Source organism: Terrapene carolina, unplaced genomic scaffold (assembly GCF_002925995.2).
Source record: "Terrapene carolina triunguis isolate 2854851 unplaced genomic scaffold, T_m_triunguis-2.0 Scaffold210, whole genome shotgun sequence".
Taxonomy (NCBI): domain Eukaryota; kingdom Metazoa; phylum Chordata; order Testudines; family Emydidae; genus Terrapene; species Terrapene triunguis.
The window spans coordinates 8,238,099-8,261,569 of record NW_020664561.1 but is presented as its reverse complement, the minus strand read 5'-3'; the positions used below and the strand labels follow the sequence as shown (position 1 = coordinate 8,261,569).

The window sequence follows — 23,471 nt, the reverse complement described above, 5'->3', positions numbered from 1 at the left end:
TGCAGTCTCTCTAATAAACTTTTCATTGTCAGTTCAAAACAAAATTGCTTCAGTGTTCGATTTCATGCTATTAAAATATCTTTTAAAATAAAACTACAACTTAAGCATGTGCACAAGTGTCCGAGCTAAACTTTAAGTACATTAGTTCCTTTCATGTGAGTAAAGTTATGCACTTGCTCAAGAGTCTGCAGGAACATTTGTCTCTTGCCTATAGCAGTTCTGTAAAAAATCAAATAAGAGACTTTACCAGTAGTGGCATTTGAATTAGAAAGAAACATTTATAATTTAGTTTATCAATTTGAATTAGTTTTACAAAGGCTCACTGTGATCAGAATCAATGATTTACAAATACTTAATTGACAAATTAATAATTTAAATCACTCCACCCTGACTATAGCAAGTTTTCAGTCTTTGGGCTCTTTCTATGCACAGGATATGGATACTCCTGATTCTGGGGGCATGACCCCTTTAGGAAGAAAAACTGCAGAGACTGGAATCAACTTTACAAGTACTACTCGTTTCTCAAGAGGTTTGACATTCATCAGGACACACACCCTGTTTGGTCAGAGCCCAACTAGGAGAATAATTCCACAAACATCTTTACTACAGGTGGGCTTTTAGTAGTTTAATATAACTAAAGAAAATGTCTCTATTCATATCTTAAATCAGCTGTCACATCTTATTTGACAGCTTTATCTAACCATTCTGTTGAATAGATCTGTATGCTGAGTCACTAATGATGTCAATTGTATTTCTCAGAGTAATTTCTGTTTTGATATAATGGCTTTTCTCCTAGGTTGCAATTGCTTGGATATTCATCATGCATTTCCTGAAAGGAATGGGCTTTAAAATTTGTAAAGCACTTTGCTAATTAGTTTCAAGTCAAACCTGAAGGGTAGAACTAGGAGTAATGCAATGAAACTAATTAAAAAAAAAAAATAAAAAAGCTTCCAGGAATGTATTCTCCTTGTGGGGAGACATTTTCTATACTGTAAAATAACTTAAGAAAACAGGAGAAAATCCTTTCACTTAAGTCATTCAAAACAGTATGAAGCACTCACCAAATATTTACTGGCCTGAAGAATAAGCCATTTCCCCTGCAATTTAAAGGAATGCAAGTTATGTACTGTATTATTTGTGATACTGCTGACTGTCTTTAACAATTTTTTAAAACAACCAACGCCAGATATGTAATAAATTATCTGTTGTCTTTTCTGTAATAATCATGGTATACATCTTCCTGCATTATTTTCAGTGTTTTTCTCTTTACTTTCTTTTCCAGCATAGTGTACTGTTTTCTTCACTGTATTTTACATTGTACATTTCTCTACTCTTGAACAAGTCTCTTTGCTGTACTTTTTCTAACTTCTCATCAATATCGCCATCTCTCCAGTGCCTGCTCTCCCTCCCACCCACACATTCATGTGCATATACACCCCTCTCCACCCAAACATCCAATAGCTACAGGACTGACACTACTAGCCAGTCAGATGTAAAGGAGTGTGTGTGGGGAAGGGTGGGAGGAGGCAGTTCTTTCCTTCTCCCTTGCCAAGCCACTGGGAAAGGGAAGGGTGTTGGGACAGCTACTAAGCTGCAATTTCTGGACCCTGTTTGGGGATTCGCACATTTAGTCTCAGGCTTTGCCTGATTGTTCTGGGATGTGATTAAATTTAAAGCTCTCTTCCAAGGCCCCTTTGGCTGATGGAAAAGAGGAGCAGTCTGTTTCATGGGCTTCCCTTCCTGACTACCCCAGTCTTGGAGCCTCCTAGCTGCTGTTACAGTGGGTGGAGAGTCTCCCATATGCTATCTTTCCCTCTGCCTTCCTTATGCTGCAAGACGGGTATGCGTGTGCTACTCTATTCTTTCCATTGGCTCCTTGAACATCTTCATTGTCTGCCCCTTTTATTGATCACCGCTTACCCAAACTGCAGCAAGTGAAATTAAGCTAATTTTTGTCAGTTCCACCGCTGTCCACTAGCAGCAATGAAAACTGATAACTCTGGTCTGTTTTAACTGTGCTTTAGCTTGGCAAAGCTATGAACTGCAGCAGAGGCACTCAAACTGTCTTCTGCACATAGGCAGCACTGAATGTGTCTTTATCAGCCTTCCAAACCTGAACTGAGTATCTTTGCAACCCTAAAGCTAGAAACTTAACTTTTCTGAAATGAAAGTTTAGATTCTGTGGATGTTGCTAGGACTCACTATATATCTTTCTTAAAAATTAGCCAGGATTGTATTCTGGAGAACATTGCTACTATAATCCAGTCTTTAATGCCTGAATGCTGTAGCTGGGACGATAGAGGACAATGACTTTGGTATCCTCCACCTCTATTTTCTAATTAGAAAAATCATTGTCATGTTCAGTCCTTCAGCAGTGCTCACGGACATACTTTACAGTAAAAAAATGCTGACAAGTTAGGAAAAATAGCTAATAGAATAAACACAACTGATTAGCCTGTATATTTGATGCAGTGTACAAGTGTTTCTTCAATTTCATTACAGAAATTGTGGGCAGGCCTAGAAAACTGAATACTGTTCTCTTGATTCCAGGAAAATGTGGATCCTCAGAAGATAGCATTCCTTCTACGCAAACAATGGACCTTGTATAGCGTGACCCCCATGTACAAATTCTCTTATGGCAATCTGAAGGAGTATTCTAGACTTCTGAGTGCCTTTGTTGCTGCTGAAAAGCAGAAAGGACTTGCTGTAGAAGTGGGCAATGATCTTGGTATCAAAGTGACTTTGTCCACCCTTTTAGGACTGAAAGGTACGGATCAAGACCAGGTTGCAGTCCTTGTCCAGGTAAGGGCTGCAGCTAGCACGTTGATAGCAATGGGGTGTCTTAACACTTCTGAATTTCCTCACTGTAACATGTTGAAATATTTATGGCTGCTACTATAGTAATTTTCATGTATCCTGTGATTCGAACTTTTTTTGCATCCCTTTGCTTTTAACCAATATGGTTCTTGTCTGTTTTTAACACCCTCATAGACCTATTCATAAACTGTCGATCCGTTCAAACATAGACTTGGGAACAAATCTTTGTTATAGTTAGAGCACAGAAGTAGGAGTTGACACTCTTCAATTATAATATAATATATGGAGATATACCTATCTCATAGAGCTGGAAGGGACACTGAAAGGTCAGAGTCCAGTCCCCTGCCTTCACTAGCAGGACCAAGTACTGTTTTGCCCCGATCCCTAAGTGGCCCCCTCAAGGATTGAACTCACAACCCTGGGTTTAGCAGGCCAATGCTCAAACCACTGAGCTATCCCTCCCCCCTCTCGTCTGTCATCAACTTGATGTAGGATCTTGCACAGGTCATTTAATTTCATTGGTAAAATGGATGTAATGCTACTTCCCTGCCATAGTTAAGGCCTATTAACACTCTGAGGTCCTCAGAGGAAAGATGCTATTTTGAAGTGCAACATTTTGTACTGCAATTATTGTAGGAAAATTAATGCACAATGCAAATGCTGCATTAAGCAGCACTAATGTAGACTTAAGGGTTGTTTCTATTCCCATTGAAGTAAATGGCAACACTTCCACGACTTCAGTGGGAGGAGCCAGGTCCTCTATAGGCATAATAGATGAATTGCAAAAACTGTCTTTAAACAGTCAAGATATCTAAAGTGGTATAATGGCATAGAAACCAGTGCAATGCAGTGTCAAAACAGGGTTCTGGCTGGGCCAAAATCTTTAAATTGGGCACCAACACCCATATAGCACCTCTGAAAATCAAGCCACTGATTTGGAGCTGACTCCCTCTGATTTCTTGCTCTTAAAATGGTATATCAGGGGAAATTCTTGTGCTTTAGCAATTCTTATTAGAATCCATTTCACTCTGGCTAAGAACTGTCAAATGCACTCTAGAACTTGGAGATTTAATGCAGACATTTTCTTTTAGATTGCATCAAGATCTCAGCTCCCATTTGAAAATGCAGAAAACAAAGTGGTGTGGTCAGGCTGGTTCTGCTGTATATCTGGAGATGATCTTTTGGAGAGCGTACCAGAGGATTTTACCTGTTTATCTTTGTTCCTTGCAAATGGGGCAGAGAGTTACACAGCCATAGTTGGCAGTTGGTTTCAGAAGACCTTTGACTGTTATTTCAGTCGTTTAACCATCAGCCCACTCAATCTTGCCTGGATGGCTGCTATGTGGACTGGGTGCAAAGTGGACAGTCATATGGCTGCAACAGAACTTGTTTTCTCTGTGCCCTGCATTCCCCAGTCTCTGGACATTTCATATGCCATACACTCTGAGGATGCAAAAGCCTTATGGGACACAGTGCAAAAAACTCCTGGGGAGGTTACTCAAGAAGAAGTGAATTTATTTATGGACTGCCTTTACTCTCACTTCCATAGACACTTTAAGATCCACTTGTCAGCCACAAGACTGGTGAAAGTCTCTACATCTATAGCTTCAGCACACTGTGATGGGAATATAAAGGTACTAAATTGAATTCCAACTATGAGGTTTTGATTAACACTGTTCTAGCTAGTATAATTAAAATAGTACTACCTGGCCAGAAAGAGCTGCCCCTAAAGTTGGAGCTACACCTCTACCTAGATATAACGCTGTCCTCGGGAGCCAAAAAATCTTACCGCGTTATAGGTGAAACCGCGTTATATCGAATTTGCTTTGATCCACCAGAGTGCGCAGCCCCGCCCCCCCGGAGCACTGCTTTACCATGTTATATCCGAATTCGTGTTATATCGGGTCGCGTTATATCGAGGTAGAGGTGTACTTGGATTCTCATTAACTGATTTCCCCCTAAAAAAATAAAATCAATTAAAATTTCAGCCTCTGCCAGACATAACTAGTTTCTAGTGTGTTCCAAAGCACATCTGGCAGTTGTGCAGCCAACATTTTGTACTGTGGTGGACCCCCAGTCATTGTGTTGGGCGCTGTACAAACACAGAACAAAGACAGCCTTTGTCTCATTTTGGCTAAAATTTGCATTTAAAAATCCCAAACTTATACAAAACCTACAGCCAATAGAAACGACAATTGACTTTTTTTGATATAAAAAAAAAAAAAAAGTTTTAAGAAAATCCCCATGTATTTATGTGTAAGGCTACGATTTTTTCACAGAAGTCACAGAATCCGTGACTTTCAGCAACTTGCGTGACTTTAGCCCCAGGAACAGGGAGCTGCAGGGTCCCCCTACCCCAGGCGATGGGGGTACCCTGCAGCTCCTGGGTGGCAGGGGCCCCCAGAACTCAGCGTGGGCCCCTGCAACTGCCCAGCTGCTGCGGGTGGTGTGGGGACCCCACAGCTGAGCTGCCCATTTTGTCATGGATATTTTTAGTAAAAGTCATGGACAGGTCCCGGGCTTCCTTGAGTTTTTCTTTATTGGCCGTGACCTGTCTGTGGTTTTTACTAAAAGTATCTGTGACAAAATCTTAGCCTTATTTAGGTGCTAGCACAATGTTGGGATTGATATATAACATGGTAATGACTAGTGTATTTTCACTGTCGATGCTGGGAAATGAAAAGTTAAAAAAAACATACTAAAAATTGATTCGTTTATAATGATCTGAAGTGCTAGCAACATAGCTAAGAAATATGTTTTAAATGTGGAAGCTGCCAAATGGGTGCTGCCAATCTTAAGAAGTATCTTTCTCATTTCATGGCTGCTTGACCTATTTAACCATTGACTATAGGAGCCCTGCCTCATTTAGTGGGTAGGAAAATGCACAGGAGACCTTTTTAGAATGTGAACTCTTTAGGGCAGGTAATGCTATTTTGTACAGTGCTCAACACAATGTGACCCAGCCTGGTTATGATCCTTAGGCACTACAGCAATATAAATGTTCAATAATAACTTGTCAGGCCTGGCTTGAATAACAAATCATCAGATATCACTGCTAAAGTGAGTTGGCAGGAGGGTGGAAGAGCAGAGTGGTCAATTGTTGGTGCTTCTTCCTAGGAGAGGAAGGAGAAGTGAGGGGACAGAGTGGCTGGGACTTCTCTCTCCATCTTTCAAAGAGGAGGCGGGAGCAGAGTGTCCATTGAGCTGCTGATTTTTTCCCAAGATGGTAGTGAAGATCAGAAGGGCCCATGTAGAGGAGGAGGAGATGGGTGTACATGAAGGCTACCATCCTAACAGGAGGAGTCCTGCAAAGAAACAGGGAAAGTAGCATGGTGATGAGATTAAGCCATAGTGCAAATCCTTCCCTCCACTCTGCTATTTAAATGTGTAGAACACACATTGACAACTGTCATCAGTGACTTAAATAGCTTATTGTATTTCTGTTCTGACTACAACTAATGGTTTTTGTTTTTTTTGCAGATCTTACATAGCAAGCACCTGATAGGAGTGTTGACACTGCTGACAGAGCTGGCAATCTCACAGATACAATGAAACCTTGTACTCTATACCTGCTGTCCTAAAAAACTTATTACAGATGCTCTGCTTGGATCACATTAAGTCCATCTGCAGTAGATTCATGTTTGAGAGACATTGACTGCAGAAAGCTGGCTTTCCTGCAGATTTTTTTAGCCTCACAAAACTCCAGTCCATGAAATGAAAGCATATTAGTTCCATTTGACCTCATTGGTTCCTGAACTGAAATCCACAACGGGTAATGAAGCAAAGAGGGCCATAGGAGGAAAATAATATAGATGCACATTTTGCTATAATAAAAACGTCACATCAATAAAGTAACATTTTGTAATGGCTTCAAGTATCATTTAAAGGGTCAGGCGTGAGATGGAACACTGCTCCTGCTCCATAGTCTAGATCAGTGGTTCTCAATCAGCACACAGCTGCAACCCATGTGACATCCGCAGGGCCATACAGGTAGTATATATATTGTGTGGATGGGGCTCACATAACACAGAGAGAGCTGCATAAGCGGCCCACAATGGTAAATAGGTTGAGAACCACTGCCCTAGATGCTAACACAGTAGTGCAGGAGGGTGGTGCATGTAATATAAGGCAGAAAAGCCTGTCTGTTGGGATTAATTTCTGCAAGGTTCAAAAGCACTCCCCTATGTTTGTTGAGTGAACAGTGAAATATTCAGAAGAATCAGTATGGCCTTGGTATCAGAGCATTTGAAGGAAAAGCCTCCTGTTTCCAGCTCTGCTACTAGTGACCTAAGCATCTCACTTAACCTCGATGCCTGTTTCCTTAACTACAAAATGGGATACTGGCTACATTTAATATAGCTGTTTAAAATGTACAAATTAAAGTGTTGTAAGGTAAAATGAGATTTCCCCCACCCTGCAAGTATATAGAGAAGGTTTTGCTCTCCTTTGTCAGTGAAGCTAAAGTCAAGTAAGTGTGTCAACCTCTTTCACTCTTACTTGACTCTGCTGTTGAATGTACTGGCTCTGAATCAATGTGAAAACAGACTTCTGATCAAGCTGCATTTTACCTGCCACAATCTACACTAGTTCAGATAAATATTATTATTCTTTACATGTTGACTGGTACATAAGGGGGAGGGATAGCTCAGTGGTTTGAGCATTGGCCTGCTAAACCCAGGGTTGTGAGTTCAATCCTTGAGGGGGCCACTTAGGGATCTGGGGCAAAATCAGTACTTGGTCCTGCTAGTGAAGGCAGTGGGCTGCACTCGTATGACCGTTCAAGGTCCCTTCCAGTTCTAGGAGATAGAATATCTCCATTAATTTATTTATTTATTTTATTTGGTGCTGAAGTGGGCAGTAAGACCACCTCACCTACTCTTGAATTTGTCTATATTTAAATACTTTGTGGTACAGACCATGGCACACTGGCTACGACTAGGCTCCTAGGTGCTTCTATAATACAACTAGCAGGCAGGTGCTCATGTGGCCTGACTTTCAGAAGTGCTGAGCACTCGCCAGTTCCCACTGATCCATGGCTGCTGTTGGATGAAAGGTACCTAAATATTGATATTTTTTTAAATCTTGGCTTACATTTTCATTAAAAAAAAATGTACATTCTAGGCCTTGTGTTTGGCAAGAGACTGAAAACTGATACAAAGATTGGCAGCTTGAAGCAGTTCCTGTTTATATTGAGGAGTTTTATTCTGAAATCCAATGACTTAACTTGCACTGCTGATCAGTTTAGGAGAAAGATCCAACTACTACATTTATCCCAGAATTGTAAGTCTCTCTCACCTTCTCTGATATCAAAATCCCTCTCTTGTTTGCATGGTCATTATAAGATCTGAAATAAATATATTGAATTTAATACAAAAATCTAACACTAGTCCACATTCACTCCAGCTTTGACAAAGAAGCACTGAAAGAAAGATCAATACGGTGTACCTGTGATCTACAGCCACCTTCCACTTTTGAAAATAGTATTTAATCTACAACCGCCTGCTAAATAATTTTGTTTCCATATGTTCAGTGTTACATAACTGTAGTTCTAGGAAAGTGTGCTAAAGTAAATGCCTGTCTGCAAATTGGTGGAATTACACTAGGGCTGGATTGCGCTTCTGTTATCAGGGCCATCTTTCCCTCTAGACAAATAGCTGTGTCCTGAACAATCCACTTCTAGGCTAAAGGATGCATGTGCCATTTCCCCCCCCAGACACCCAACCAGCAGAGCTACAAGTCAGTTTTGCTTAGGAACTGCTTCAGCCAGCCATCTGTTCAGTCCAGTATGTTGTCTTTACTGGGCCAATGCTTCAGGAAGGTGTCAAACCCCTACTGAAAAATACTATACCATGTGGTAGGGGGAGAGTAGTTCTGCCTGACTCCCATCTGCAGATCAGTTTATGCCCTAAAGTTGGAGCAGCGATGAGCCTCTATAACTTAACTGGAGAGTGGTAACAGCTTATGAGAATTTCATGTGTCCTGCTTTTGTTAGAGGTGTTGAAATGGGCCTGTTCTTGTTTCTCTTGAAGTCAAAGGAAGCAAAATTAGCATAAAATTAAACCATAAGTTATTCCTCCTGCTGCTGCTTTAGACAAAAAGAACAGGCAATAAATAACAGCATAAAAGAAATTTATTAAGGTAACACTGCTATTTATACAAGTTACTCATGCTAGAAAAAAGCATAAATGATACATGTAAACAATTGTTTACAGAATACTTGTTTTTCCTTGTAAAGGTGCAAATGATCTTCAAATGTAAACACAAGAATGCCAACCGTTGAGGGGCTTTTTTTTTTGTTAAAAAAAGTCTTGTTTAATGACCCATTTTTGTTAGCATAGTGTTATTTTTCTACATTCTCAAGCACATTAAAGTGCTGAGTTATAGGAACCAAACCGTACTGAGATGTTAGCACTGCTCTTTTAATATCAAGAATGTACATTCCTCCAACCCTTTCAAATCTTTAATTTAGTAGGTATGCCACAAAGTTACCTCGGTTGCATCATGACATTCTCTCATTCTGGAGCTTAACAATACAGCCAACTTGTCTTGTTTGCTCAAGCTGGATGGCAGAGTGCCTCCATGCTTTTTGCACTCGCTAAAACATACCCCATTACTCACAATGCAATTGCACACCACCTCCTCCAGAAGTCTATTAAACAGGCCTCATACCTTTTCCAGCTCTAAAGCCAACATAAGGAAGTGCATAAAAATTCACTAAGGGGAGGTACCATCTGATCCTTATCCTAATGTTCCCCAGTATGAATTATAAAGAAACCGGAGAGAGACGGGTAGAGAGCTAAGCTGATTCTGACCAGAGCATTTTTCAGCAGGAGCTATTTCAAGTCTGCAATAGGGGCAAGTGCTAGGAAATTGCAACTATATCTTTCTAGATTCTCCAAAAATAACAAGTGGTTCCCACGTGAGCAGAGACAAGAATTGATAATGGCAATAAGTGCTCTCATAAGGTTCACATACAGGAAAGACATAGATCCTGAACCTTTGTACCACATACTGGAAAAACGCATAATTTTGGAGTCTAGCTATTTTTCACCTTTCATCCCCAACCTCCTTTTTGAGCATTAGTAATTCAGCAAAGAGATGGGAGTTCCAGTCCTGCTTCTCATTGCCCCAAAAACCGACCAGACGCTCAGAGCACTAATCTTCACAGCTCCTGTGCTCTAAGAGGTCCAAGTGGCTTGGCGCAGCAGCGTCCAGAAGTATCAGGATGTAGCCCTGCCCCAACCATCAGCCTGTCAGAACTCAATCTCAAAAAATTAAAAGAGATGGAATCTTTCACTGTGAGTGATACAAAGAAAATACATGATACAAATTAAATGAAAAAATAAATATACTCTGCACTCAGAAAAGCTTCTGTGCAAAGGTGGCACCTTTCTGGTCAAGTACATATTTTTTTTTAAATGAAGCTCTCTGTAAATAAGGCAAAAGCACTATTTTCAGTATCACTTTCCTCTTTCACCCACTGCATGGATGCCACTTCCACTGCTGGAGGAGGAGAGGCCCTCCTCTTTGCCAGACTCCTGGCACAGCTTGCAGTCCCGGGTCATTGTTTATGCTAGAGTAACTTTTACAGTTCAGTTTATTCAAAAACCAAGAGACTGTTTAGAAAAAAATATGGACATAAGCAAAGCTTCTAGTTGTAGTAGGTGGTTCCTGGAGTCTGACAAGGTGGTCTCCCATTGGATGTGCGCTCAAAAAAGTCATTTTATTTATAATTCCATAGAAAGAGGCACCAGCAAAGAATTAAGGTGGATCTATATTTTACTAGAGCCGCACAGAGCTCCAGAGTCAGTAAGTCTCTTCAGTTTGTATAGGATTGAGAACCAAGGGCTTTCCCTCCATTAGACGCTTACCATATATGGGATTCACAATGTGTCATTTTGATAACGCCTACACCACCTCCCAGCCGACGATAGTTCATTCCGCCATACAACCTGCAAAGAAAAGTTGTCGTTGGTCATACTGCTTAGGCTCTTAATGCACTGTCTTCTCTGATAAAAGCATGAAACAGCCTCCGTAGGCAGCATGTATAGTTCAGCACAATTGTTGGTCTCCATTTCAGGTGATGCCTGTGATTAAGCTGTCTGATGAGTAAGGCAGCGGTCCCCAATCTATACACACACATCTAAAGTAAATAGCCATATTTGCTCACATATGTATCTCCCTTGAGGCGGACAGCAAATTATTTTGCTTCCAGTTTTCCAGCATCAGAAAACTGCACTGAATTTCCTTTCTGCTCCTGTGTAGTTACAGGAACAGAGGGCAGCAACTCTATGGGCTGCATTTGGCCCTCTGGCTATGCTTTGGGCAACCCTGGAGCAGGGGGTAAATCTTCTACATGGTGCACAGCTAATTTCAGACTCATATCTGCTTTATACTACACACAGCTGAACAGACCAATGTATAATGCATTTCAAACATCTGTTCTCTCCATGCTATGATACTGAAACAGTGCCCACATTTCATATGGAAATCTGATGCCTATCAGCTCTCATTTCCTGCTTCAGCTGCATATTCCTCTATGTGCTGACGCAGTTACAGTCTGCTGGAAGAAATAGGACAGTGGAGTTCTTTCAGTAACTGTCACCAATGCCACCCATTAACCCCAGATTGCATATCAAGGATTTCCCAGTGATGCTCCACACATAGGAGAAAAAAATTCACACAGCAAGAAGAACCGCAGCCAATAAAGAGAGGCAAGATGATAGGAGACATCACCAGCTTTATTCAATTCAGTGCAGGTAACAAACAAGCTAGTATCTTCAATAGCTACCTATATTAGCTACAAACATATGCTTTGGCTAGCTCTCCATACTATATGTCCTACCACTCCTGCCAGGGAGAGTGGCTATCACCATTCGGTTAAAAGGCAGAATTAAGTTACTCCTGGGGGAATTGTGCACCACTGCGCAGGCACAGAATTCATGTCCCCCACAGATTTCTTTGCTTCCTTACGGAAAAAGGGCTTTCTGAAGGGGAAGCAAAGGGAAGCCACAAGAACGGTCATGCGCCCCACCCCAGCAGTGCGGGCGCAGTGTTTTGGGCACCTGGAGCAGATGGCAGAGAGGTAAATCACTGCATGGGACATAGGGGTGAGGGGAAGGCGGGGCTGGGGATGCCCAGGCCGGTGGCTCCTACCCTGCACCGGGCTCAGCTGCTAGTTCCGGCTGGGCTGGGGCGGACAGGACTTGCTCTTCCCCTGAAAGGAGCGGCCTGGGCCAGGTCAGACCCACCCCCAGAACCTCCCCCGTCTGCAGGAAGCTCCACACCCTCCCCCCATCGCTCCTCAGCACTGGGGGGAGGGGTCACTTTATGGGGAACTCCGCTGTCTGCCCAATCCCTGTGCATCCAGACCCCCGCATACCCAGACCCCCACACACCTGAAACCCCATCCCGCTGAGCCTCACCTCCTACAGTCAGACCCCCCGCACTGAACCTCAACCCCCTTAACCCAGACCACCACCCCTGGTGAGCTCCCCACACTCCAAGCCCCACCCTGACAAGCCCCCTGCACCCAGACCCCCACCCCACCAGCACCTGGACCTCCATGCCAAGCCCCATCCCCCCTCACCCAGATTCCCCTGTTGAGCCCCAACCACCTTCATCTGGACCCCCCTGCAGAGTCCCATTGCCCCTGCACCTGGAACCCTGCAACGAGCCCCTGTGCATCCAGAATCCTCTCGCAGCCAGACCCGCCACTGAGCCACCCGTACCCTGATTGCCCCACACAGAACCCTCTCATCCCACACCTGGATCCCTCCTCACACTTGGATCGTGCCAGGCTGAGCCTGCCTGCCCACCCACACCCGGTGTGCCTGGTGTGGAGGGGCAGGGCCCCGGGGCATTTCTGTGGCAAGCCCAGCCCTTACGCCGTGTCACGGTTGGGTGTAGCCTCTCCATCAAGTCTGTCCCCCGAGGGGTGGGGTCGGGGAGATGGCTGGAGGTGATCTCCCACCTCTGTGCAGCCAGTGGCCTGTGCTCTCCATTGCAATGCTGGAGCCTCCACATTTATTTGTTGACAAAATTTGTAGAATTTTGCAGAATTTTAAAATGTGTGCAGAATATTTTTTGGCACAGAATTTTTAATTTTTTGGTGCAAAATTCCCTCAGGAATATTAAGTATATACTGCTCCCCACTGGGCTGGCTTTCTGAGCTGTACAGAGGCATCATCACACAAAAGTGCTTAACTGAGAGAAGTGCCTCCTACACTACATAGGAAAATCTCAGCATGAAAGGGTAATATACTAGTTCAGGCCAGCTCAATAGGACAAGGACATTAATTTCTTCCTATTCCCTGCACCCTGACAGATTTCTAAAGCATCAAATCCCTTTCAAGGATATAAATAGGAGTCAAACTCTACACTGATTAGATTAATGTACGAACAGTTGTTTTCAAGTGCAGTTATCGTCAGAAAAGCGATTCTGGAAAAACAGCCTCTCTCTGTTCAATACATATTTCCCACCAATGGTTTCATATCAGACCTGCTTAGTTTAAAGGTCAAAACAAGATTTTTCTAACTGCTAGCCCTGCAGATTTAACAGAACTCCATATACTCAAACTCCTCTGCTTCATACAATAGATCCCCATCTAAAGAGATTCTGGAATCCGAGCATAGCACTGTGAAGCCTAGATAGCCCCAAAGGAGCACACTGAATTCTGTTCTGCTTTCTGTATCTTTAAGCTTCAGCAGCTAAGGTACATGGTTATTTTTGTTGGTAAACTGAGCAGACATGGCTCAATGCATGTGTAGGTACACACACACACACACACACACACACACACACACACACGTACGTATGTACAAACACATGTACACACAGAGATCTCCAGATTAGCCTACAAAAAAAGTGCCAAAGCACAGTATTTGAGATTAGGAGGTCTAGGTTCTAATACAGTGTGTGCCAATGGCTCACTGTGTAACTGACTAAGTCACTCACCTTCTCTGGACCTCAGTTTCCCCAGCTGTATGATGGCAAATCAAATCCCTACTTCCTAATGGTGCTGTGAGGCTTAAATTCACTAAAGTGGGCAAAGGTCTTTGGGGTCCTTAAGTATAAGGCACTATAGTAGAATCACCTCTATTATATTCAAAATGAAGAATATACTGCAGTTTTGAAAAGGGAAGCTGCAGGCCCTCACCACAGGGAGCTATTTCCAAAATGGCTGTTACTCCTCTGGTCAGACGTATGGAGGAGCAATGGTCAAGACACATATTGGAACACAGCAGCACTACAGACCATTCAGATATGGATTATTTTGGTGAAAGCGTAACACTTATGTAGGGGTTTGCTACCTCTCTTTAGGAAATGGCTGTGCAGTGAGACTTCACTGCTACTGATACAGCCTATCAGCACTAAAGTGACAGCATTATGAGTGGTAAATGTCTCCATTTCCTTTCTATCCTGAAACACATTCCAGGCGCATATGGGTGGCAGAGAAACACAGTTTCTCCACCTCTCAGTTATTCAGAAAGTGATTCTCTCTCACACACTGGAAATGGGAGGTTAGTCATGTGACATGCTGGATCACATTGCCTGCTCCTTCTGTTGGTTTCACTTTCAAACAAACCAGCCAAGTCACACAAAGGGTTACAGTGGTCACCTCCATCAACCAGACTTCCAGTAAGATGAGGCACAACACATCTCTACTCTGCTGGGAAGCATAATTTAAGCAGGTGTGCCTAAGGTTTGCAATGTCACTGTTTCATGAATTTAAAGGTTACCTCCATGTGTTAGCATCAGGATCAAACACTTCAATGGTCTTCAAGTACGTTGTGCCATCAAAGCCTCCCACTGCCATTAGCTGTCCATTCACTACTGCAAGGCCAACCTAGAAAACAACCCCCCCAGATATTATTCCTGCTTCATTGCAGGTCCTGAAGGCTTGTCTCACAAGAAAAACACTTCAATAAAAGACTATTCATTAATCAGCAGTCAAGCCTTGGGAAGATGTCAGTACACAGCACACACGTTCCTGGAGGCAGTAGGGGTAGAGAAGGGACAATTGTATTTTAGTATTTCTGTTAAAATACAGATTCATAAAACCTAGCATAAAATCGTATTCAACTAGAACATTTCAGTACAGATTCCCTCAAAACACATGGCTACTTCCCTGGGATGCTGAGTAGAGTTAACTGAAAAGAAAAGAAGATTAGAGCTTTCCCACCCTGTCAGAGAAGACAAAAAATGTGTTTTGCTGCTTGGTGCATTGGCAATTGTGTTGGACTCTCATCAGCAGTATGCTGGTTTTACAAGTGATTTAAATGTCATTGCTCTCAAGACTGGTTCAGCTCATCAGATAGCAAAAATGATGCATTCAAGTTCATGCCCAGGGACTGGGAGAGTAAAAACAGCAAGGGTTAGAATGAACAAGACCTTCATCACACAATAAGCAACCGGAGTTGTACTACACTGATCCCAGAGCGAACAGTAGGATCCTCCAGCCCCAGGCTCCGAGGACCTCATTGTGATGCTGGCAGGCCAGATGCCAGCTCTTGCCTAGGCTGCAGGCATTAGCAAAGAACTGACAACCTCGTAGCTGGAGACCAGACCAGGTCACCTGTATGTTAGTTTTGCTTAAAACAGGTATTAGTCTTATAAGACTGTATTTAGTGTTCAGATTCTATGAAATGCTTGTAAGTTGCTGCATGCATTAATCACACTTATAATGTCTGTATTCCATGCTATAAGAAAATATGTACATTTTGCTTTATAACTTTGAAAATGTTTGCTCTGAATTTATGAACTTAGCCATGGGAATCGTTCTCCCCATCCATCCAGAAGGACTACCAAAATCAGACAGGCCATCAAGGATCATTGCAATACAAAGGATTGGTTAATGGCCCTATCATACCTGGGAAATGCTACATGCAAGAAAGCTCATCCTGTGGCCTTGGAAGCTGAATGAAGGAAATAAAACAAAGTCACAGGGAAATTTTCCAGTGTTTTGGCTATTTGAACTCTGAAGGGCCAGAGACTCTAAACTGAAGCCAGAGATCCCCAGGGGCTGCCCTGAAAGACACTTAGAGTTGTAGTGGTCTGTCAATTCAATCACTCTTAGGATTTAGATGGCAAGTCATTTGTGTGCGTATGTTTGCTTGCTTTAACCTGTAAATAACTCTCTTACTCCTTTTTCCTAATTAATAAACCTTTAGATAGTTTATTACAGGAATGGCTACAGGCATTGTCTTTGGTGTAAGATCTAGGGTACCAACTGATTTGAGGTAAGTGACTGGTTTCTTGGGACTGGAAGCAACCTGAAAAACGTGTGATTTTTGGTGTAAGTGACCATTTATCACAAAGTCCAGTTTGTCTGGGTTGCAAGATGAACATGATAGTTCTCCAGTCTGTTTGCTAATTCCTCCAAAGCGCACAATAGGACAGTGCCTGTGTGTTTAATGGCATGTTCTTTCCTCTAATGGATTTTGCTGCTATTGGGAGGTCGGGGGGGAGGTTATGGCTACTTACTGATGTAGTACACTCAAGAATTCCCTGCTTCAGAATTAAGTGCTCGTGACTCAGTGCTAGTTGTCAAAACTCTTATGAAAAAAAGCAGCCTAAAAAAATTTCCCCTTCTCAATTGTATTAAAAAGTTGTCGTCATCACCCACTCACCCCTTGCAGCATAGGAAGCTAATATTGCTACACCTTGTAGTTCCTTCTGGGCAATGTGCTTTGCCTTTTTACAAACATTTCCCTCTTAGAAGGGGGTTAAGATGCAGGAAAAGTGAAAGAAGCAAGAAAAGAACAGAGCCCTCCCTATGCTCCAGCTAAATAGCTAAGCACAGCACAAGCTGGCAAATGAAGCAGAACTCACGCCGCTCCGCCGTGATGTCATGGCCACCACAGGAGACCACTGGTTGGTTCTGGGGTTGTATCTCTCGGCACTGCTGAGCTCTGTGGTATCATCTCGGCCTCCCACAGCATAGATCATGTCTTGGTATACTGCACAGCCCAGGTGCTTCCGTCTAGTCCCCATGGGAGCTATTGTGTGCCAGCGGTTCTCTTGGGGATTGTAGCGCTCCACTGTGGAGAAAGTCACATTACAAATCTTTGGACACCATCTAATGCCCTTCTATTAGTGACTCTGTGCTTGTAGCCATAACACGGATCAGACTGTGAAGACACAACATTTCCTCCCCACACCAGAAACACATTGTGTCAGTTTGTCACCATCCACACTGCTTCTCCCTGCTTTCTCTAAAAGGCTTGCTATTCCTCCTCCTCTCCCCAACCCCAGTCTAACAAAGACAGGAATGCCAGATGTTCAGTCATTTATTGCACCTCAGCTGAAGAATGACAATCTGGTGAAGCTACAACTGGTCTGTACTGCCATCTACACTTGTGACAGAGTGACCTCCAGTAAGTATCCTGTTGCCCAAGCCAGTGAAGACCAGAGATATTGCAGAGATGATGCACTGGCTCTTGGTAGGCAAATGCTAAGAAAATGCACAAAGTAACTGCCTATTGCAACATCCTAGTGATAAGCAGACACACAAACATATAACCAGCTATCAGTGGTTTAGGAGGATGGGGACAGTACTAATGTATAGCAAAATCAACTTCAGGTGAGGAACTCACTCAGAAAACAGACCACAAAATATTTACCAGCTGTCTGGGGAAGGCTTATGGGTAAAAGAATGGGACCATGGAAGATACTGGTTGCAGTGCAGTATGGAGAAGTGACATACCTGTATTGAGAGGCGACGTCCCATCGGAGCCTCCCACAGCATAGAGAAAGCCCCCTAACACAGCCACTGCCACTCCTAAGCGCCTGGTGCTCATGGAAGCCACCCGAGTCCATTTGTTTTCTTTTGGATCATACCTGCCACAAGAAAAAGCAGAGACCAGTTGAGCTTTCAAATATACACATCAGGCCCTGTTTCCCTTGGGAGCTGCACCAAGCAACCAAAGGAATCTGTGGGGAGCAGTAGTTCTGACAGTTCCACATTCAGGTGGGGTAATACTAACACGTCTATTCTGGTTTTAGCCTCTAAAAGAGGTTCAGGATATGCACATTGTGGCACCTAGGCAGACAGTTGCTGTTTGCTGGAATTCAGGTTAAACTAAAAACATCCACCTTCAAATACAATCACTAACAAACCCACTCAGCATTTGTTGCCTCCTTTCAAACTCAGGTGCACCAATTGCATCTTCTTATAAGATCTTTCCTTCTCCTCCCCTCCCGCTTCCTTATTTTTAATACCTTTCCACAATGTTGAGACAAGAGACGCCATCCTGGCCACCAACAGCATACAGGTATCCCCCGAGAACTGCCACTCCAACACTGGTTCTGCAGGTGCTGGTGGGAGCCACATCACTGCTCCACTGATTCGTCTTTGGGTCATATCTAAAAAGTGTGTCAAATAATTCAAGTCTGAACTGCTTATCTATGGAAATCTCCGACTCCCCTGTGGCTTGGGACTAGTGGTACAGTGGAACTTGCTTACCCTGAATTCAGAGGGAAACTATAAAGAAGAAGGATGAAAGTCCTGAATTGTTCCAATGCACTATGTAGTGCAAACTGCAATTCTGGTTGCAGTAAAACCTCTTCTTAGCATGAAGTGTTTCTTGGAAAAGTTACTGACTTCACTAAAAGCTGGTTCCACTGTATTTTACTTTAAATCACTGAACGTTTCAAAGACCCAATTCTGACCTCCATTCCTCCTCCCTTGTATGTATTTCCAAGGTTCAGATAATTCTCTATTTACCAAGCCCAGAAAATAATGTCTGGATAGTTATCCGCACCTTACAAGTAAATATATGCTTGCAGGTTCACCTTCATGAGCAACACTAAAAAACCAAGCCAGTCGGAATGCATATGTAAGGAAGTTTGCAAAAGCCATGCCCATCAGAAACTACAGCCAGACCCACTCTTACACTTCCTTTCCCTACTCCTTTACATGTCAAAGGCTATGCCTTATACAGAGCTCAGAGCAGAGTAATCAGACTCAGATTACCATTAAGTTAGGGAACAAGGCTACATCCTGCTATATCTGATGTCTTAGTTTAATATAACATTGATACAGATGTCAAAAAGGCTAGTAATCACTGCCACATATTAGCTTATGTACTGAAGCAGGAAATGTAGATAGTATAGATGTAGTATTTCAACTGTTCAGCATGCGATCAACACAGACAGCAAAATGGACACCCTTATCACAGATGGCACCATGTTTTGAATGCATGTTAACTCTGCAATGATCTGCTGGAGACCTACCTTTCTACACTGTTAAGGTAAGAAGAACCATCATGGCCTCCCACAGCATACAGGAGGTCATCCAGAACACTGACTCCAACTCCACAGCGCCTTTTGCTCATGGAAGCCACCATCCGCCACTCATTGGTTTGAGGGTCATAGCGCTCCACGCTGGAAATTGCGTCCCCACTACACCAGCCTCCCACTGCGGGAATCAACACAAGAAACAGTGTCAGGGTAGTACATCAAACTCACACACTGTGTATGTGTCTACAACAAATAATCTATCTACATCTTCTGCCCACAGATGCTTCTTACACAGTATCCCAAGAAGACAGTATCAGAATTATTCACTCAGAGGACTGTCAATAAGAAAACAGGATGGGATTTTCAGAAGTGCCTACGTAAGTTTAGGAGCACAAGTCCCATTGAAAGTCAAGTGTTTCAGCATGTATTATTATGAGTGCTACCACAGTGCCTGGAAGCCCTAATCATAGACCAGAAACCCATTTTGCAAGACAGAGGCCTTGTCTACACTACAGGGGAAATTCGATCTAAACTACGCAATTTGAGTTATGTGACCAGAGTAACTCAAATTGACGTAGCTTAGATCTACTTACCGCGGGGTCCACACTACGCGTTGTCGATGGGAGATGCTCTCCCGTCGACTCCCCTTACTCTTCTCGATCCAGTGGCGTACAGGAGTCGACGGGAGAGCGATCTGCGGTTGATTAAGCGAGTCTTCACTAGACCCACTAAATCGACCGTTGATGCATCAATCGCCATGCATTGATCACTGGTAAGTGTAGACAAGCCCAAAGACAATGCAAGACAAGAAGAAAGTGAAGGTTAACTGAAAGTGTGGGATGGGTAACATAAAATGTCATTTCTGAAGGTCTGATAGTTAGGGTTGGCCATATGGACTAACTTTGAAACAGAGCATTTAAACTTGGAGCTCACAGCCGAAGTTGCAGGCATGGTACACACCTGCAAAGAGCACTTCTCCACAACGGATGGGTTTGCGTGGTCGAGTTCTTGGTCCCTGCATCAGCGGCCGCTCTTGGGGCAACAACAGGTAGTTCTTAGCTTCATCCACCAGGTCCCTGTGCAAGAGAAAACATTTATTCTAAATGTCTGGGTGACAGTGGCATTTTTCAGGAAGTACTATTTGGGACATGCCATCCCTAAAAATAGCAGCCATCACCAATCACGTTCCAGTTATTGCCATACTAAACAGAACATGCATGACTTTATGTAATATTATATATATATATATATATATATATAAAATAATTATATATAAACCTCTCTTAGGTATTCATAAGACATCTATTGCTAAAAGCCTCACACACAATACCAATAGATGGAAGCGGTATCCAGATGATAAAAATTTCATCATTCAGCTTTAACTAGCTCACCCACCCACCCTCTTACCCATCACCCTGCAAATAATTCTAACACTCCAAACCCCTGAGCAACTTCAATCAGCTTTTTTAAAATTTTATTTTAAATAACCTGCCAGAAAAAAGCTTCCACCTTCTCCCCACAAAAATTGAACTTCTCCAACACCAAAGTATTATACCTGTCCAAAGACCAGGAAAGGAACAATTAGTGCTACACGAGTGACAATTTTCTGTATATAAAAACACCAGAGCTTCAAAGTCTGATATCTCGTGAGCCTGCAGCATTAGAAAGGGGAGCTTTATGCCACTGTAAAGGGGAGTTGCAGCTTTCCCATAGTCCTAGCATTCTCTTCTAGTTCCAGGAGGGTTGGTATAGTCAGGAGTTCCAAAACTGTGGGCTAGGGCCCAAAGGTGTGCCACGACACAGTCTTGGGTGGTCTGCCAGCAAAACTGCATTCTCCAGTCAATCTCTTAGTAACTATTTAACTTCATGTGACTCATGTAATCTAAGTAAAAGCTATAGAAATGTAATGTTTTGAGCTGTGTATGTTGGACAAAATATAGAAAAAAATATTTATTTATTTTAAAAACAAGCTGCAATATGTCAAGTTTAATTTTCGTGAGTACAATGGTGCATTTCACTGCAAGGTAACCTAGTACTGTACACACAGTTCACCATTTACAACTGTAAAAAATGTCAAGCAGTATTTCAATCTGACATGGATAGATTTAATTTTAGAAAATGAGAAGGATGCTCTGACGGAGAAGATACTGGAAGTCCCAGACCATCTACAGCTACACAAAATGAGCCAGCCAAAAAAATAAAGGAAGTGGTAAGAAAATCTGACGACACATATTTGAAGTTTAGATTCTTCTTTACCAGATCAGATGAGTACCTGTTGCCTCAGTGTGTTATAATATAATTGTCATTTTATGTTTTTATTTACAATGTTTTATTCTTTTCTAGTTCGTAGAGAGTATGGTTGAGTCTTTACTTACACAGCACCACAGAAATTCAGATTTTACACTAAAAAAATTGAAAACACAATATAGTGTTCAAAGTTGGACAACTATTTTGTTTTAAAATCAACAAACAACACATTTTTTAACAATTTTGTTAACATTGTTGTGTTGCTTATTGTTCAGTTTTATACATTGTACATTTACACATTGCGTTTTCCCTGTTTGAATGCCGAATTTTGCTCTCAATATTTTTTTAAAGTGAAGTGTAGTTTTACCAGAGCTGTTTGGTTTCAAAGATCTTGAAGCATTTCTTTGAGTGCATATTGCTTGGGATTTTTATAATTGTTTACTTTAAAATGAAAAGGAAACATGCACATTGTGTATAGCGTTATAGTTTATATGTATGTAATAATTAAAATTTATAATTTTTCCCAAGAAGTATTAATAGTGGGTCACAGTACCTATTGCAGCTGGAGGGTGGACTTCAGGGAAAAAAGTTTGGGAACCCCTGGCTACACGGGCCATTAAAGTCACGACATTTTCAGATACAGAAAAGCTATTTTAGGTTGTTTAGAAGATGGCTTCCTCTGAGCAGTGCTCAGTGGGATTCCTGGTAACTAAGGCACCTGGCTTTACAGCCAAAGTGATAGGAAAAACAGGCCATCTTGGGAAGGGTGATTTATCAGAAAGGTAAATTGCCTACCCAAAGCTCTCTCTCCCACCAAAATATTGATTAAAAAAGCTCCTTTGAGGGTACACATTGCAATGTCTACTCAAATAAATACATACTTGCAATGCAGTGCTTTCTTCTATCTCCCCTCTATCCAATCCCAGAAAAGGAAACTGGTAAGTATCACCTTAGTTTTACCACTGACAAATCACAATATTTTTGGAGCGCAAACACAGATAAGGCACCCATATGAAGTGAAATTCATAGAAGTGCACTCTTCAGTTTCACTCTTTCCACCGGGACTTACCTGCATTCTTCGTCACTTTTAATGAGTGGATCTGAGCCGACTGTACCCACCAGGAACTTGGGACTGAGTAGTGGCAGACGGACATGTTGCAGCACCTATGAGACAAAACAGAACACAATTAAAGGCAACGCACTTGTCACTTTACAGATGGAGGGAACAGTCAAATAGAGAGCAACATTAGCTAATTTGCTTCCACATGCTTTGTGATCCAATTAAGTTATAATGCAGTCACAAAGAAGAAAGATTAGCAATAGGAGTGTAATAACAATCCCAGTAGCAATTCAGACCAGGACACTCTGGCTCAATGTAGCTTTTTGTCTATAGCACCTTTGCAATTTCAATAAGCCAATGTAGTCATCCAGCAGGACAACATCAGATTTTAAAAGAGCTGATCCAATGAGACTGCTAATGGATGAAACCAACAACCTGACTGAAAATCCTAAGGAGACTGCAGATGTCTATACATATTGTCCTAAGCACTTGTTTGGCTGGCAGTTTTATTATCTATTTACCCTTTTGAGTGTACACTGCATTGTACAGTAAATGAACTACATCAAACATGCCACAAACAGCTTACACTTTAAATGCATAAGTAGGTATAATAGAACACAGAATTAAACACAGATGAACATATGGTCCTACAAGGGTCCAAAGAGTTGTAAGGGGTATAAACTAGAGCTGACAGGAGGATGACAATTCTGTTTCACAACAACTTTTGAAAGTTTTCATGAAATGCAATTGTGCTGAAATGTCCATTTTTGGAGCAAAAAGGGCAAAGCAGGGCAGTAAGAGTCTCTCTTTCTCTCTCATTATTTCTGACCAGAGAATCCTGGAACTCAGAAACCTTCCCCTCAAAAACTTTGTCAAAACAGATAACGCCGCTGCAAAATTTTAGCTTTGACAAAAGAGCATATTTAATTCAGAATGTCCTGACCAGCTCTAGTATAAACCCTCAGACTTCAAGGTATAAATCAACTTCCTGGGGTTAAGAAGAAACTTCCCTTAGGGGCAGGTTATTCCATAATTGCATTATGGGTTCATTCACAATCCTCTGAAGCATCTGGTACTGGCCACTGCTGAAGACCTGGGGTCCGA

At 42.3% G+C, this 23,471-nt stretch overlaps 2 protein-coding genes across 5 annotated transcripts in view; one reads left to right on the top strand and one right to left on the bottom strand.

The window, feature by feature from the left end:
- Window positions 1–435: 435 nt before the first annotated feature.
- Window positions 436–6,673, top strand: LOC112107369 (centromere protein L). The gene is made up of 4 exons (XM_026655413.1): window positions 436–609; window positions 2,551–2,802; window positions 3,909–4,451; window positions 6,298–6,673. Exons 1-4 carry the CDS (start codon window positions 436–438, stop codon window positions 6,367–6,369), a joined length of 1,041 nt encoding a protein of 346 aa, XP_026511198.1. The 3' UTR covers window positions 6,370–6,673.
- Window positions 6,674–8,115: 1,442 nt separating this feature from the next.
- LOC112107368 (kelch-like protein 20) overlaps window positions 8,116–23,471 on the bottom strand; it is a 42,110-nt gene continuing 26,754 nt past the window's right edge. For 3 of the 4 annotated variants that reach the window (XM_024201029.2, XM_024201030.2, XM_024201031.2), the window contains 8 exons: window positions 22,377–22,471; window positions 20,021–20,136; window positions 19,055–19,238; window positions 18,041–18,184; window positions 17,526–17,659; window positions 16,652–16,860; window positions 14,560–14,666; window positions 9,905–10,769 (listed from right to left, as the gene is read on the bottom strand). In XM_024201029.2, coding sequence (XP_024056797.1) covers window positions 10,685–10,769; window positions 14,560–14,666; window positions 16,652–16,860; window positions 17,526–17,659; window positions 18,041–18,184; window positions 19,055–19,238; window positions 20,021–20,136; window positions 22,377–22,471 — 1,074 coding nt within the window. In that variant the 3' untranslated portion in view covers window positions 9,905–10,684. Of the gene's footprint in view, window positions 8,162–9,904; window positions 10,770–14,559; window positions 14,667–16,651; window positions 16,861–17,525; window positions 17,660–18,040; window positions 18,185–19,054; window positions 19,239–20,020; window positions 20,137–22,376; window positions 22,472–23,471 lie in introns of those variants that run through there. The other variant, XM_024201032.1, reaches the window with a different exon arrangement.

Coding starts and splice junctions, on each gene's coding strand:
- LOC112107369 (XM_026655413.1), top strand. CDS start 436: ATGGATACTCCTGATTCTGGGGGCATGACCCCTTTAGGAAGAAAAACT. Junction 2,803..3,908: donor AGGTTGCAGTCCTTGTCCAG/GTAAGGGCTGCA, acceptor ATTTTCTTTTAG/ATTGCATCAAGATCTCAGCT. Junction 4,452..6,297: donor ACTGTGATGGGAATATAAAG/GTACTAAATTGA, acceptor TTTTTTTTGCAG/ATCTTACATAGCAAGCACCT.